This window comes from Aulonocara stuartgranti (genome assembly GCF_965226115.1).
Source record: "Aulonocara stuartgranti genome assembly, chromosome: 13".
NCBI lineage: Eukaryota > Metazoa > Chordata > Actinopteri > Cichliformes > Cichlidae > Aulonocara > Aulonocara stuartgranti.
Window position 1 is genome coordinate 32,929,100 of NC_138949.1, and position 14,671 is coordinate 32,943,770.

At 42.3% G+C, this 14,671-nt stretch overlaps 1 protein-coding gene across 1 annotated transcript in view; it reads left to right on the forward strand.

Annotated features, from left to right (window-relative positions):
- Positions 1-1,141: 1,141 nt before the first annotated feature.
- hectd2 (HECT domain containing 2) overlaps positions 1,142-14,671 on the forward strand; it is a 59,422-nt gene continuing 45,892 nt past the window's right edge. Inside the window, exons 1-3 of the mRNA XM_082558047.1 lie at positions 1,142-1,669; positions 8,517-8,658; positions 14,488-14,626. Of these exons, the coding sequence (XP_082414173.1) occupies positions 1,586-1,669; positions 8,517-8,658; positions 14,488-14,626 (365 nt within the window). The 5' untranslated portion in view covers positions 1,142-1,585. The remainder of the gene's footprint in view (positions 1,670-8,516; positions 8,659-14,487; positions 14,627-14,671) is intronic.

Consider the following 14,671-nt stretch of genomic DNA (forward strand, 5'->3'; position numbering starts at 1 on the left):
ACACACACACACACACACACACACACACACACACACACACACACACACACACACACACAGATTTGTGAGGAGCTGTTCAGTTTCTTTATGTTCAGTGAGAGTTGGCCTGTAGCCCAGATCCAGTTTCTCTAATTATGGACAGAGGTTAAATTGTGGCGGTGACGCAGAGTCTACAGCTCCGCACAGTCAACGCAGGAGGAATCACAGCTCCTTACTTCCCTTCAGCTTCCTTTCAAAACAAAAGTACCAGTGTGGAAATAGCAAAGTATACAATACATTTGGAATTATCATCAGAGACACAGATGCTCAGTGCTCACAGTGTACCAGTTATTTTCTGACCACTTGTTTAATGTCCATAAATAAATCTCACAGAAAAATTCTGATAATAAGAAAATCCAAATGAGCAGAGGAGAGAGAAGAGAGAAAAGCAGACAAACAAGACCAAACAAAGTGTGGGAGAGAGCAGGCAACAGGTTTTATATCTCACAAAGAAAATGCCTTTAAAAATGTTTGAAACCCAAAAACAGATAAACGAGGAAATATTTTCTTTCTCGTTAATAAATTTCTGTTTCTACCAAGCAAAAGGACAACAAGCATGTCCCTCCCACCTGCTGACGAAATATCAGATGACGATTTTTTGACATAAATCACAATTCCGAGATGATCGCTTTATGTTATATAAATAAAATTATTGGTTTCTTAACTTTAAGCAATGTGATTTTAAAAAATATTAATGAATGCACTTATTTATGTAATAATTATTTTTAATTACCTATTTTCTATTCTTGCTTTTTTGATTGGACCTTTTTTGCAGGTATTCGTTGATTCTTGTTGCGTTTATATTTGCTTGAATTACTTAAATTCACAGAGATTGTGAAAGTTTCAGCACCAACATGCGTTTATTCTTACAAAGGTTCTTTCGTTCTCTCTTCTAAAGCTCATGTTGCCCACTGTCTGCCGTTATTTCCTCCTCTCTCTAGCTCTCTCTCTCCCGTGTGTGTGTGTGTGTGTGTGTGTGTGTGTGTGTGTGTGTGTGTGTGTGTGTGTGTGTGTGTGTGTGAGAGAGGGAGAGAGAGAGAGAGAGAGAGAGAGAAGCTGTGCTCTCCAGGCGCCTCCTCCTCCTTCTCCAAACATGGCGCCGGCCCGCAGCTGTGCTGCCTCCCCGTCAGACGACGCAGAGAGGGAGAGAAAGAGAAGAAGAAGCGGGTAGAAACTCGCCCCAAAGTTTAGGAAAAAAACTTAATTTAAAACCAAGACTGCTTCGTGCTTTTTAAAGTACATCGGAGACTTTACGCGCCGCTTTTGGAGACGTTTACGCGTCAGGCTGTGCGCGTAACGGAAAGCCCACCTGTCCGACGAAGGTAGATTTCACTCCGTTTCTCGTAGGATGTGAGTCTTCCTGATTTTTGTGAAATAACGGAGCAGAGCGAGCAGGCAGCCGGGGGACTCGGGGTCAGAGCTGGCTCTGGTTAAAAACATGTGCAGCCCTGTGACCAACAGCAGCACAGAGGCTGTAGAGGAGTGAGTCTTTCCAGGGGACGGGGAAAAACGCAAAACAACGTTTCCACTCTTCCACGCTCAGAGGATGGATGGAGAACATTCTGCGCTGTCAGGAGTTGAGAGGGAGAGAGAGAGGCTCCCACCAATTTACAACAGCTCCCCTCCTGCTGTAAGAAACCCGCCTTTTATCTTTATCTATTCCACAACAGAGCGATCCCTGTCATCCCTTTCTGTTTGTTGTACAGAAAACATGTTTCACGTGCTACTGGTTGTTCTGGTGATAAGGAGGCATATTTGAAAAGTTATAAAAAAATAAGCAACGTTTGAACATTACAGGTAGAAATGTTAGACATCATTATCCCGTTTGAAAAAGACAATATATGAATTCAGGGTAAGGTTTTTCATGCATGTGCTTTAAAAAGCAAACCAATGACAGGTTTTTAGGAAGCATTCATCTTTGCAACTGGTGCAGGTTCAGGAACCGCACTGGGGTCTGTGTGCCCATACTGTTACATTCAGAACTGATTGTTTGAGTTTTACTGTGTAATAATAGATATCAGGCGTTTCGTGTTCTAAGAAATAATAAAAAAACGTTATGCAACACAAACCACGGTAATTAGAGCAAAGGATTTTACTGCAGGTCATCACTGCATGAGTCTCTCAGCGTGCATCTTTTTTAATGCAGTTTCACGTTCCACTTGATCCAAAATCATTTTGTAATAAGACAAAAATCTTCACTGTTTGTACTTCAGGAATCGGGTACATGGATTTGAACTTGTGTAAAGTCCCCTAAACTTCCTGAACAGATAGAAAAGTGACATTTAACAAAAAAAATAAATAAAAGACTGCACTTTTGTTGCTTTTTGGAAAAAGTGATGCCCCTGCCTTACATAATGATGCCTGACTCCAGCTCTCCAGCAGTGATGTAATCATTCGAACACAGAGCCGGGCGCTCGCCTCGCTTGTTGGGCTTTTCACCGGCGTTGTTTTCGGTTTGGTTCTCTGTGTCACTTTGGAGCAGACTGGCGGGCTCGCTGGCTGCTCGGTTGATGTCATCTACATTGTGTCAGGGAGCAGGAATGTGCAGATCAGAAGGTTCGGGGCTAATAAACAGTCTGTCACTGCTGAGACCCACTCTGTCTGGAAATGCCATAAAGTGGCCGCATGCGCTTTTTCTCTCCGGGGCTTTGGCCTGACTGATTCTGATTCTTCTTCAGAAGTTTTCTGGCTGCTTAGGCTCAGTGCGAGCTGAAAAGATTCAGGCTTCAAGTTTGGAGAAACAGCTCCTGGAGACAGTGGCTGCCATTGTTTTACCCACCAGTAAAAACAGACCAATTGAAGGCAGCTGGTGCTCCCTGTTTTTTTTTTTTTTTTACCTGATCCAGAATTCTTGTTTCTGAGAGTTGCCCGATGATGAGAAAGCATGTTATTATCTGGAAGACTTTTTCCAGACCTCCAAGAGTTTGATGAGCTGATGGTCTGGTTACTTAAGTCAAGTAAAACCTGACTCAGCAGATTCATGACAAACATTTTTTTGGGTTTCAAGCTTTGATTGTTGGGTTCTGCTGTTTTTCTCTGAAAGTATTTCAACTGTGAGTTATTGCATATAAAATCAGCCAAATCTGAAATAAAGCCGGTTTAAAGGTTTTAATTCCTTGACTAAATAGAAACTCGACTTTTACATGTGTTACAAGTTGTTAGAATATGACTGTGTCACACACAGAAGATCAGCCTTGTGTTAATTGTTATATTGAGATTGAAATAAAAATAGTTTCTCTGAATTTTTTTTCATGTCACTGTGGGATGGTGCTTCAGGGTTTAGCACTGGGAGCTCACAGGTGGACGCTCCTCCTGTTCTCCCAGGTTTGTCCTGGAGCTGGCTTAGTTCTCGGCTCAGGGAATTCTTAAACGCTTTGCTTCCAGGTTTAAAAAAATCTTTGATAGACTTCCATTTATATGGTTCCACTCCACACAAACTTTCACAGTAGCATCTCTGTAGATATGCTGTAGCCACATGGTTATATTTGAGCATTTCCATCATCCATCTGACGCCATCCACGATTATTTTGATGTTGGACAGTCTCCTTTGTCTTTGTTTAGCAGTTCAGCCGCTGGTAAGCAGCTAGCCCTGGCCCTTTATTCTTTCATGTTTTCTCTGTTGATCATTGCCATGGCAACATGTTTCAAGTACCTGCTGATTAGCCTATTAAGAAAAGCCTTGAAGCATAAATTAAGTGGCACAAGCTGAGTGCGATTTGATTTGAAGATGACTTTCCGAGAATGCCTTTGACAGACCTGGCTCGCGTTCATCTAATCCATCCATGATAATCCATAACCAGGGAATTCAGTTTAAAATGAATTACATGTGGATTTGAAGATGAGATTCCCAGTTTGGAGGAGAAAATAACTCCAAATATAAGAATGTTTATCAGACAGAAATGATTTTTTGTACAGATTGCCTGGGTGACATTCGTGTTTATCCACAGCAAACAGCCAGCGTGCTAACTGAATCTTCGCTGACAGCTCGCTAGAAATTGAAAGAGCAGCAGTGCTTCAGTGAGTGTGTCTGTGTTTGTGTTCATCTCAGCTTCAGACTAAACTCAGAACTCCACAGAAACTCTTGGTGTTCCCCTAGTTTCCCTTTAGTCCCCTGTCCAGGGTGACATCGGGGCTTTCCTTTGACTTTGAACACAACACGCCGGCTCTGAGATGAGCTTCAGGTTCTCTTTGAACACGCAGTGCACATCTGATTTCTGCATCTTAAAGAAAGAGCTCAACTTTATTTGCTTTGCCACTGCAGACAGCGCGTCCTCAGTATAAGCAGGACTGATCATCAGAGCACGTGACCCTGGTGTAACCTGCAGTGTTTCACGTCACTTTTTGGTATAATCTCAGCTCGCTTCACATCTCCAGCAAGGTGGTACTAAATAACGAGGCTCCTGGGAACTGTGCACGATTACTAAACCAAAAAAAAGAGCCAGGCAGTACTGGGCTACTCTATCAGTGGTTTGGGGAGTTTTTCTTCAGCCCCAGATATTGGCGCTTGGTGAAAAGTCCTAACGGGACTAATGCTTGCTTTATTTTGCCATGACCGGTCTCCAAACTGATGCCAGACTTGTGGTGATGATGCTGATGATGATGCACCAGAATGAGCTCACTGATTCTGTGAGCCATCTCGGATAAATGTTGGCTGCTCATTGGAGCTGATTTCAGCCTAAATCAACCCAAACCAGCTGACTTGAACACAAGTTTAAATCTGGGATCCAGAGTCAGACTCACATCTGGTGCTGTGCTTCCAAAACTCAGCCAGATCTGGCATCATTAAGCCGTGCTTACTCAAACTTGATGAGGAATAATGTCTGTGTATTTGGAAACCATTTCTAACAGACTGTTGAGTCTTTGTGTTCAGGAAGCAGACTGTACATCAGCTGCAGGTCAATCTGCTGGATGAGATCGTGAACTGAAGCATCTATAGCTGGTGTAAAGACAGTGCTTCACGTTTATATACAGCATATTCGATCTGATTAGAGATGAGCAGCTGACAGAGGAGAGGCTGAGCAGAGTGTGTGAGACACAGTCAGACGCTGAGCTCTTCGTGGCGTGGTTTCTCTCTGGATGACAGCATTTCCTCTCAGACTAAATGACTGAGCAGAGCCGGACACGACGGAAATCACAAGACTGCTGCTAAAGCCGTTTAATTATTGTCAGATGTGAAGCGGGATCTAGTTATCGAGAAAACTTGAGCAGGAATGATTTGTTGACAGCCTCATTTCCTTGATCGAGTTGTTTATGCTGCACGCTTTCCCGGACATCACCTGTCAATCAGCTGGCGTGGGCAGGCCTGTGGCGATGATGAAAGAGTGAGTGATGTGGCTTCACTGGGAGAGGACTGTAATTATACACACATCACTTCTAAGGGAGTGATGCAGGAAAGCAGCTCTGCATGAAGAGAACGAAGAAGTTTACAGCGGCGCTTCGGGCTCTGTGAGGTCTTCAACACCGTGGCAGCATGTCGATATTTAGCATCTTAGTTTGGCTTTTTAGTGCACTAATTAGCACCATTTATAAAGCAAATATACTTATATACAGCATATATACCATATATACAGCAAACTGATGTCAGTGTCATTAATTTCATGAACATTTATCAATAAAAATGTTCTTAATGGAAACCAGCTGAGCTGATAAATGATAATAAATGCAAGTAAAAAATGTATAAAATATCTCAACAGTGTCGTTGTTGGTCACAGTTATGGGATGGTAATATGACAGTTCCAAATCAAACATGTTAGTTCAGACATCAACGTCAAGCTCAGCCACAATCCCAGCCCCTGAGATTTACTGGGATTGTGGCTGAGCGTGACAGTGCCAACCCACATCATGATGGCTCAGCTGATACCTTTCTACATATCACAAACTGCATGTCGGCTGTGTTACTTAGGCTGCTTTAGCTTGCCCGCAGTTCTTGCCCATCTGCCGGCTGCTTTGCAACCCACCTCCACCTTTAGCTTAAGATCGTTTTTGATTGTGGGCACAAAAGCAGTGACGAGCAGTCAGGCTTGCAGCGTTATAACTGTTTCCACTGTGGCCACAACGTTTTTCTCTGGAGTGCTCGTTTTGGCTCAACCCTGTTTTATTGGGGTTTGCTGCTAATTAAAGGGGAAAATAGGTCTAAAGGAACCTTTCAAAAGATTTAAGTAAATGCATATCAGTATCTGTTTTTAAAAACTGAGTCTGAATGTAAGTTTGCAAAAAAATTCAAAATAAAAACATTCAATACTGAGGAAACATGTATATCCTGACTTTTGTGGAAATGTCCTTAAACAGCTGTAGTTAAAACACCAAATGTCAGGCTCGCAGAGTCTCAAGAAGAAAAGCCAACGAGTTAGAAAGCTGTGCATTAAACGCTTTTTGCAGAATTTCTCAACCTGTGGCGATTTAACGAACTCAGATGGAGCAACTGCTTTACTGCCTGCACTGAGTGAAATTTAAATGCACTTTAATTTGAAGTAATGAGAATCTTCTTCGACATGTGATTTATTGAATGATTTCAGTGTCTGCTTTTGTATTCCTGCATTAATTCTGGGTTTTCAAAAAGTGTTTGATCTGATTTGAGTGAAAAACCTGTTGCATCTCATTAACACTGTGGAACGTCTGAGCTGAGAGATGAGATGAAAGGGCACGTGTCGGCTCGTGTGTGTGTGTGTGTGTGTGTATCTGTTGTACTATTTGTATTCTGCGTGACGTGTGACACATAAGACTGCACATACACAAATGAGCCACAACATTAAAAGCACTGCTGGGTGAATCACCTTGTTACAATTCAGTGTGCATTAAGAAGACCTCCTAACTTTGAGCCTGTTCAAATGGACTAGTTATAAAAATTTGAACTACTACCCAGTTGTGATGAATGGGGAAACTATTCATAGAGACCAGAGAGCATTTTTCTGTGTGTGTAAGACCGTAAACGTATGTATATCTACTGTGAAGTTGGGTAATTTTACGTTGGGGTCTATTGGGACTGACTTTGGAAGCAGCCTCAAGTGGACGTTAGAGGAACTGCAGCTACTGGCACTCCCACTTTGGCTTTGTTTTTCAGCCTGGAGGTTTCTGCATGAACGAAAGCACACCCCACGCATTACAGGCCTCACCCACAGCCCACAGGACTGTAAGCTGCCTCAGTAGCACAAGAGAGACACATACAAAATGAGACAGGTGGTTTTAATTATGTGGCTGATTGTCTATGCCATCATCGTAATCTGTTCTTTTTTTGAAAATGTAGCATGTACCTGACTGTTTTTCTGTTCTTTTTAGTGCTTTAGAGAAAATAACATGGAAAAACAACTGTGTGTGTGTGTGTGTGTGTGTGTGTGTGGGCTGTCGTCAGGGCTAAAAGGGCTAAAATTCTGTTCACAATATCCCTCAGGGTCTCATTTCTTTTGAAACTGATTCATTTTGAATGGATGATTAACTGTCTTCCCGTTCCATCACCTGAACACAACACTGCTGGTGCTGCTGCTGTGTGTGTGTGTGTGTGTGTGTGTGTATGTGTGTGTATGAGAGAGAGAGCGTGGTGTGTTTGCGGCTGTCATGAGCGGCTGCTGTGCATCTGTTGAACTCCCCACCTCCTCTTCCTTCCACCTCTCAAGCCTCCTCTACGATCTGTTCTCTCCATCTGTTCTTTCATTTCCATTTCTTCACTGACTTCCTGTCTCATATCCTCCTTCATTTTTCCCCACTTTCTCCCATCTTTTCTGCATTACTTCACTTTCCCTCACTTATCCTTCTTTCCTGCTCTCTCTTTTCAACATGCTTTCTCATCAATCTTCTCATCTTGTTACCACATTTTTCTCATTGCACTTGTGGTTCACAGACACCTAAAACTCATCAAATACCAAAAAGATTAGAAGTGTGATTCATCACAGAGAAGACTGAGTGAATATTAAGTTCATTCATTCAGTTCAGGTCATGTTGTCATTGTCTGTTCATGCAGCTGAAAACCTGATTTCATTTAGAGGTTCTGACTCAAGAGCTAGAGCACCACTAAGTGCTGGTTTCTTGGTGTTATGGGTGAAATCTGGGCTTAAAATGTTCACAATCGAGTTGAAGTCCTAACCTGGATCATCTAGAAGAGATAGAAAAAAGGAGAGAAGATGGAGGTTGTGTCTGGTTTTAAAGGGCTCCATAGTTCTGTTTTAGTTTGTATGTGATTGGATCTCGGAAAATAAACAGAGCTGGTTTTCCATAAAGTTTTGGAGTAAAGGTTTGTGTGTGTAGCTGAAGTCATGTCCGGTAGTCTCTCACTAAAGCTGGCATCTCCACTTTGATTCTTCACGTTTCTCTCAAGGTAGACTGGTGACGTTGATTATGGAGTTACAGACTGAAGCGTTTGAGACTTCAGGACTTTGCAGCGGTTCAAAAAGATAAAACAAAGGAGGAGATAACTGGTCTGTTGTGCGTGCATGCAAAAAAACTTTCTTTCCACTCGTCTTCATGATCATGTTTTTGTGTGGTAGGGTTTGGGGCGAGGAGCCAAGCAGCCTTTTCCATCTCTGGGCACCTTCATCTCCACGCTCAGCCAGAGGAGGGACATGGCTGGACGTGGACTGGCTGGTGGCATCATGGGCAACTTGACCGGTAACCACGGACTCAGACACGGTGAGTTCAGACACAACTTATTATTATTTCAGCAAACAGAGTGGTTTTGCCCCTTTTCTGTCTTTCTTTGCACATCGAAAAAGGAAATTTAATCAAATTTCCCAAAATGCTGTCTCTATCCTCCATTCTGTGTTCGTGCCTTTGGTCCAGGACCAGATTAGAGCTTTGGCTTTCAGGAAATGACACCGGACTCGAGCTAGCATTCATAAAACATTATGAGTAAAAATAAAAAATAATTTAAAAAACAGTTAAAAAAAACTCGATCCATCCATCTTCTTCCGCTTAGCAGGCTCGGGTCACGTGGGCAGCAGCCTAAGAAGAGAAGCCCAGACCTGCCTTATTGTGGTGGAGAGGTTTGTGTGTTGCAGGGATCCCAGGGGCTTTGTTGTCTGGGGGCTTTTGCCACCTGGCAGGGTCTCCCATGGCAAACTGGTCCTGAGTGAGGGACCAGACAAAGAGCGATTCAGAAGAACCCTATGAGTAGAACACCAAGGGAACAGTTCACCCTTCCCGGGATAGAGTTACCGGGGCCCCGCCCTGGAGTCAGGCCCGGGAAGGGGGCCGAACGCGAGCGTCTGGTGGCTGGGCCTTAGTCCATAGGGCCCGGGCACAGCCCGAAAAGGGGACACGGGCCCATCAGCAGCCAGGAGCGAATTAAAACTGTTTTGGCAAAATCTGCCTGTTGAAAGAACCTGACTGGAGAAGCACTGCTCTGTAAACCCAAACGCTAAAAGGATTTAAATAGGAGAATTATTTGGAGTTATTTGTTGCATTCTCCCTTTTTTCCATTGATTTTTTTTACATTATTTTAAGCCAGACTTAAAAAAACGTGTAATGTGCATCTAAGTTACTGCAATAATGCTGAAGCGTTCCAGCAGAATTAGACTGTTGAGCTGTCATTGGGAAAACACAGACACACAACCATTCGCACTGCACCACTGTGCCGCAGACACTGTGACAACTGATTCATATTAATGAAAAATATTTGAACTGACATAATAAGAACTTTACCATAGACATCATACAGAGATCAAGAGATATGACACTCACAAACCCAAACGATGAAGATGGTGTGATGTTGTGAAACTATGTGCATGCACAGTTTGATGCTGCTGCTGCAAATGGAATAAAGTGTTTAAAACCTGATTTAGGGGCAAAGGTGCCAAACCTCTGAAGTGTTGGCATTGATATGAAAGGTTTGGCTTTCTGCTGGCATATTTAGATAGGATTAAGTTTTGAGACTTGCTTCCAGAAGCACTTTAAATATTTGATTACGTGCAAAATGCACTACTTTACTGCAAAAAACATTGAAACTCTTAGAGCTTTTGATGTTTAGGTTCTTCACCATAAAAGCAATTGTGAGGCTTCTCTGTGGTTTTAAATGTGTAGATGAAACACTTTGCCTTTAGCATCTTTAGTCAAATTGAACTTGTGGCTTTTTTACTTCTACTTGTGCAACAAGCTTTGCTCCGACTTCCTGTCGTCTGAATCGGCACTGCTTCATTCCAAAGCAGTAAAGCTGCTCAGTGTTTTGTAATATTGTTCGCCGCCTCTTTGCTCTCTTGGAAGCACCGATCCCCGTCCTCGTCTGCGATGTAATGATGTGTTACTTCCTCTGTTTACAGTGTGCTTGATGTATGCACTCACACTCTGTTTATGCTGCCTGCAAATGATGACATCGCTACTCTGAAATGAAAAGCTTTGAAAAGGAAGAAGAAGAGAAAAAGCTGTGCGGCTGTGGATTTCAACATCCCGCAGTGTGAGAAGATCAGACGCCTTCACTAATAACGAGACACTTACAGACATTTTTAAGGGGTGATTCAGATCTCAGCTGACTCACAGTTGAAGCTCAAGTCACTTAGACTCAAGAGCTGGAAACAAGTAATAATTACAAATGGTTTGTTCTCCTGCACGTGAAGCATTTTTGGGCAAGTGGCATAAAAAATGTGTTTAGATAAGGTTTTTAGTTTCTCTTATTAAATTAGCATTGCAGTTATCAGATTGCGAGCTTTTTTGCGTGGCTTTAATTATTTTTTCATTGTGAGTGTTTTGACGGTAAAGGGGATGCTGCTTCCTGTTAAAGGCGTGGTTGTTTTTAAATGCCGTGTGAGAACAGAGACCCGGCGGAGCACCCACCAGCCCACTTTGTCACCACGGCTACTGATGCCAGAATAATTATACAAACCTCCGCCCCAAATCAAAACCATATGAAAGTGAAAACCATCAAGACACACACATGAAATATTGTTGCATTCCTCGGGCCCGTTACAGTCGGCCAGCCTGCTGGATAATCACCACAATTTGCTACTTCATCTGTAACGTGTTACGGGTTTTTGTAGAGATTTGTCAAAATAAAAGTGGAGTTTGGTCTCAGAAGGAACACTGTTCCACTGCAGCGTGATATGACTCAATGCAGTAAATATATAAAATGGCTAAATTGGTTGAACGAAGTGCAAAAGTCTTGAACCACCACTATTTTCTTTGTATGTACTTCCGGTGAGCTTTCTCGTCATTTTTTAAAGTCGTCTTGAGTAACAGTTCTCGAGGCTTCTGCAGGTCTTTCAAAGTCCTTCTTTGGACTTTGGCTGCTTTTGCACTCGTTTTCAGTCCCAGCCTGGTACGTGATCAGTTTCAGAGAAGTGTCTGTTGAAACAATCAGATATAAAAAGGTAGCTAACTTAACAGACAATATAGCAAAAAAATAAATAAAAAACAAATTTTAAATCGAATCTTTAGGAACTGTTTTACTTGTAGCCTCTGGCAAAAATACCTCATATGTTCCTATTTCTTTTGCTAAAAATATGAAAAATGTCAAAGATGTCACAGTGTGACTGAAACAACATTTTTGCACCAATGCGGTGATTTCCAAAGAACTTTAGCTGCCATGTCTCAGAATCCTTAAAAAAGTTGTGGAAACTATGTACATGGAAGACCAATGAAGAAGTTTACATATCCACTGGTGTTTGACTGCAGTGACTACTCTAGTTTTTAGCGCTTGACTTCATTTTTCTGCCCCAAAGGTTGCCACTTGATGCATGACTAAGTTAAACAGAATAAAAAAAATGCATAATTGTAATAAACAGTAGTCATGTAGCCATGTGCTCACACATAGAGCAGGTAACCAGCAATCATATTTTGCTGTGACGTGACTGAATAAGAAGCTATCACTGTGCAACTTGCCTCACAAACAAGGTGCACACATCATCTCCAGTCTGATGCTTGCTTTGTTCAGAAACCTCTGCAGCAATGAAAGCAGGATTGAATGGAAAGCACTTGAAAACACTTTGGGAAGATCTCTCTCACCCATCATCAAGAGACATCAAAGTAAACTCTGGAGAAAGAAAGAGAAGGAGGAAAAAGATGAATGTGACTCTTATGATCAAAAGGTGTCATGACAACGGATGCTTGTTGTTGTCAGCCCTGCGCTCAGTGATATACGAGCTGACAAAGCAATGATAATTAGGATGGTGAGGGACAGGGGAGTGAAGATGGAAGGTGAGATTTAACAATATGTTCTTCTCCTTATTGCAGCTTTGTTTCCTCTTTGATTATGAATTTCTGTCTGATTTCATTAATGAAACAACTAATTCCTTCATCGAGGAGAATTTCATGACAGAAATGGAGCATAATGAAAAAAAGAGCCAATTCAAATTTGGTTCCAATCCAGATAATTTTATTCAAAATAGTTAAATAGTCCTGGCTTTGGCAGACAAAGCACAATCTAAATGCTTTTGTAGTTGATTCATTTCATGGACCGTTTGCATGTTTGATATTCTTGATCCACAGAGGATGGCTTGTTCCTTTTCATCTTCCTTCACAATCACCATCAATACAAAGTTTACTTTTGATCAGCGGTTTGATCCATTGTCTGGAATGCTCTTTGGACAGTTTCATGGTTCAGAACGTCTTGTTTTGTGCGCAATCAGATACACACAGAGCAGCACAAGATGTTTGGACTGATGGAGAAAAGTAAAAGGTAAACCAGGTACTAAATCTTCAGCCAACACCGAACCAAACTGGCAGCCTGCTGACACAAGTGCACTCGGGGGGGCATCTTTCACTGAGGCTGAGAAAATCACAACGAGTGATGAAATGGAAATTTCTATTTGAAATCTACTTCTACACATTTTTTTTCACTATTGGATTAATTACTTTTTCTAAAACAATGATTTCTTCATTGTAGCATCTTTCCTCACCCTCGGGACAAAATGCAGACATTTAGCTGTTCTGTTGGTGGATGAGAGGAGTTTCTCTGTGATATAACACGTGCCCATCTCTGTTCTTGTGTCCCTTTTATCTTCTGCTTGCACAATCCTTCCACTTCTGCAGAATGAGCATCCACAATGCACCTGGACAGGGCTGCGCCTGCCTATTGTTAGTGTTGGGATTGAGGCTAATTATAAAGAGAATGGATGGATGGTCATCAGTGTGGGAGGATAGATGAATGCATGTGTGTTATGCAGCGCAGCCTGGCCTCTGTGATTGCACACTGATTGGGGTTAATAGCTGTTGTTGATTCATTTCTCTGTTTGTGGACCTCTTTTGTCTCCCAGCACATATTCCCTACACCTACATGTTCCGAGAAACATTCAAAACAGGCCCAATGTCTGTTTTGCAGTTGTTGTTTTTATTTTCATTTTCACTCCATGTGTCAGTTTAAACGCTGTCGAGCTGCAGATCTACAGCTGTGAGTAATTAACAGTTTGATGTTTTTATTGAATCTACCCACCCATCTTTATCCATCCATCCCTCTTCATCCATCCATCCACCCCTCGTCGACCATCCATCCATCATTCATCTCTCTTTATCCATCCATCCATCCACCCCTCGTCGACCATCCATCCATCATTCATCCCTCTTTATCCATCCATCCATCCATCCATCCATCCATCCATCCATCCATCCATCCATCAATCAATCATCCATCAATCAATCATCCATCAATCAATCATCCATCCATCCATCATCAATCATCCATCCATCCATCATCAATCATCCATCCATCCATCTTTATCCATCCATCCATCCATCACCAATCATCCATCCATCCATCCATCCATCCATCACCAATCATCCATCCATCCATCCATCCATCCATCCATCCATCCATCCATCACCAATCATCCATCCATCCATCCATCCATCCATCCATCCATCCATCCATCCATCATCAATCATCCATCCATCATCAATCATCCATCCATCATCAATCATCCATCCATCCATCTTTATCCATCTACCATCCATCCATCCATCTTTATCCATCCATCCATCTTCATCCATTATTTGGGCAAGACAATTTACCCTACCGCCTACTGGTGATGGCCAGAGGGGCCGATGGCGCGATATGGCAGCCTCACTTCTGTCAGTCTGCCCCAGGGCACCTGTGGCTACAACTGTAGCTGCCTCCACCAGTGTGTGAATGTGAGAGTGAATGAATAGTGGAATTGTAAAGCGTTTTGAGGGTCTCGAAACAGAGATTGCATTGCATAATTATTAATAATCTGCACATAAAACAAGATGTCTTGAACCAGATATCTGCTTTACATTATGAACATTTAACGAGCAGACTTGATATTATATTATGACCGTGATTAGGCCTTTGTGAGTGCTGCTATAGCTGAGAAAGCTTTTATTGTGTAGCTCACTAGGCTGAGAAAATGAGAGGATGTGGCTTCCTGTAAAATTCTACTTTGGCATCCAGATTCCTTTTTAAACTCTTTTTCTTTAAAGAACTCCTTAAGTCATGTTTTCTGTGCAGATGGTCAGTGTTACTGAGAGTGTGCTATAGTTGAACTGGTTCCTCTTCTTTATTTTCCTCTCCTGCAGGGAGAGAGCTGCCTCCGATATGCAGCAATGTTCGTCAAAAGCATCGGCTCTCCATCGACACTCTTCCTCCAGAGGTCAAAGCTCCATTCCCCTCTGACCCCATCATCCCCCTGCGCACCAAGACTACCAAGGAGTTTCAGTAGGTGTCAGTTCGCTGGAGCTTTAAACACACTTTAAACATGCA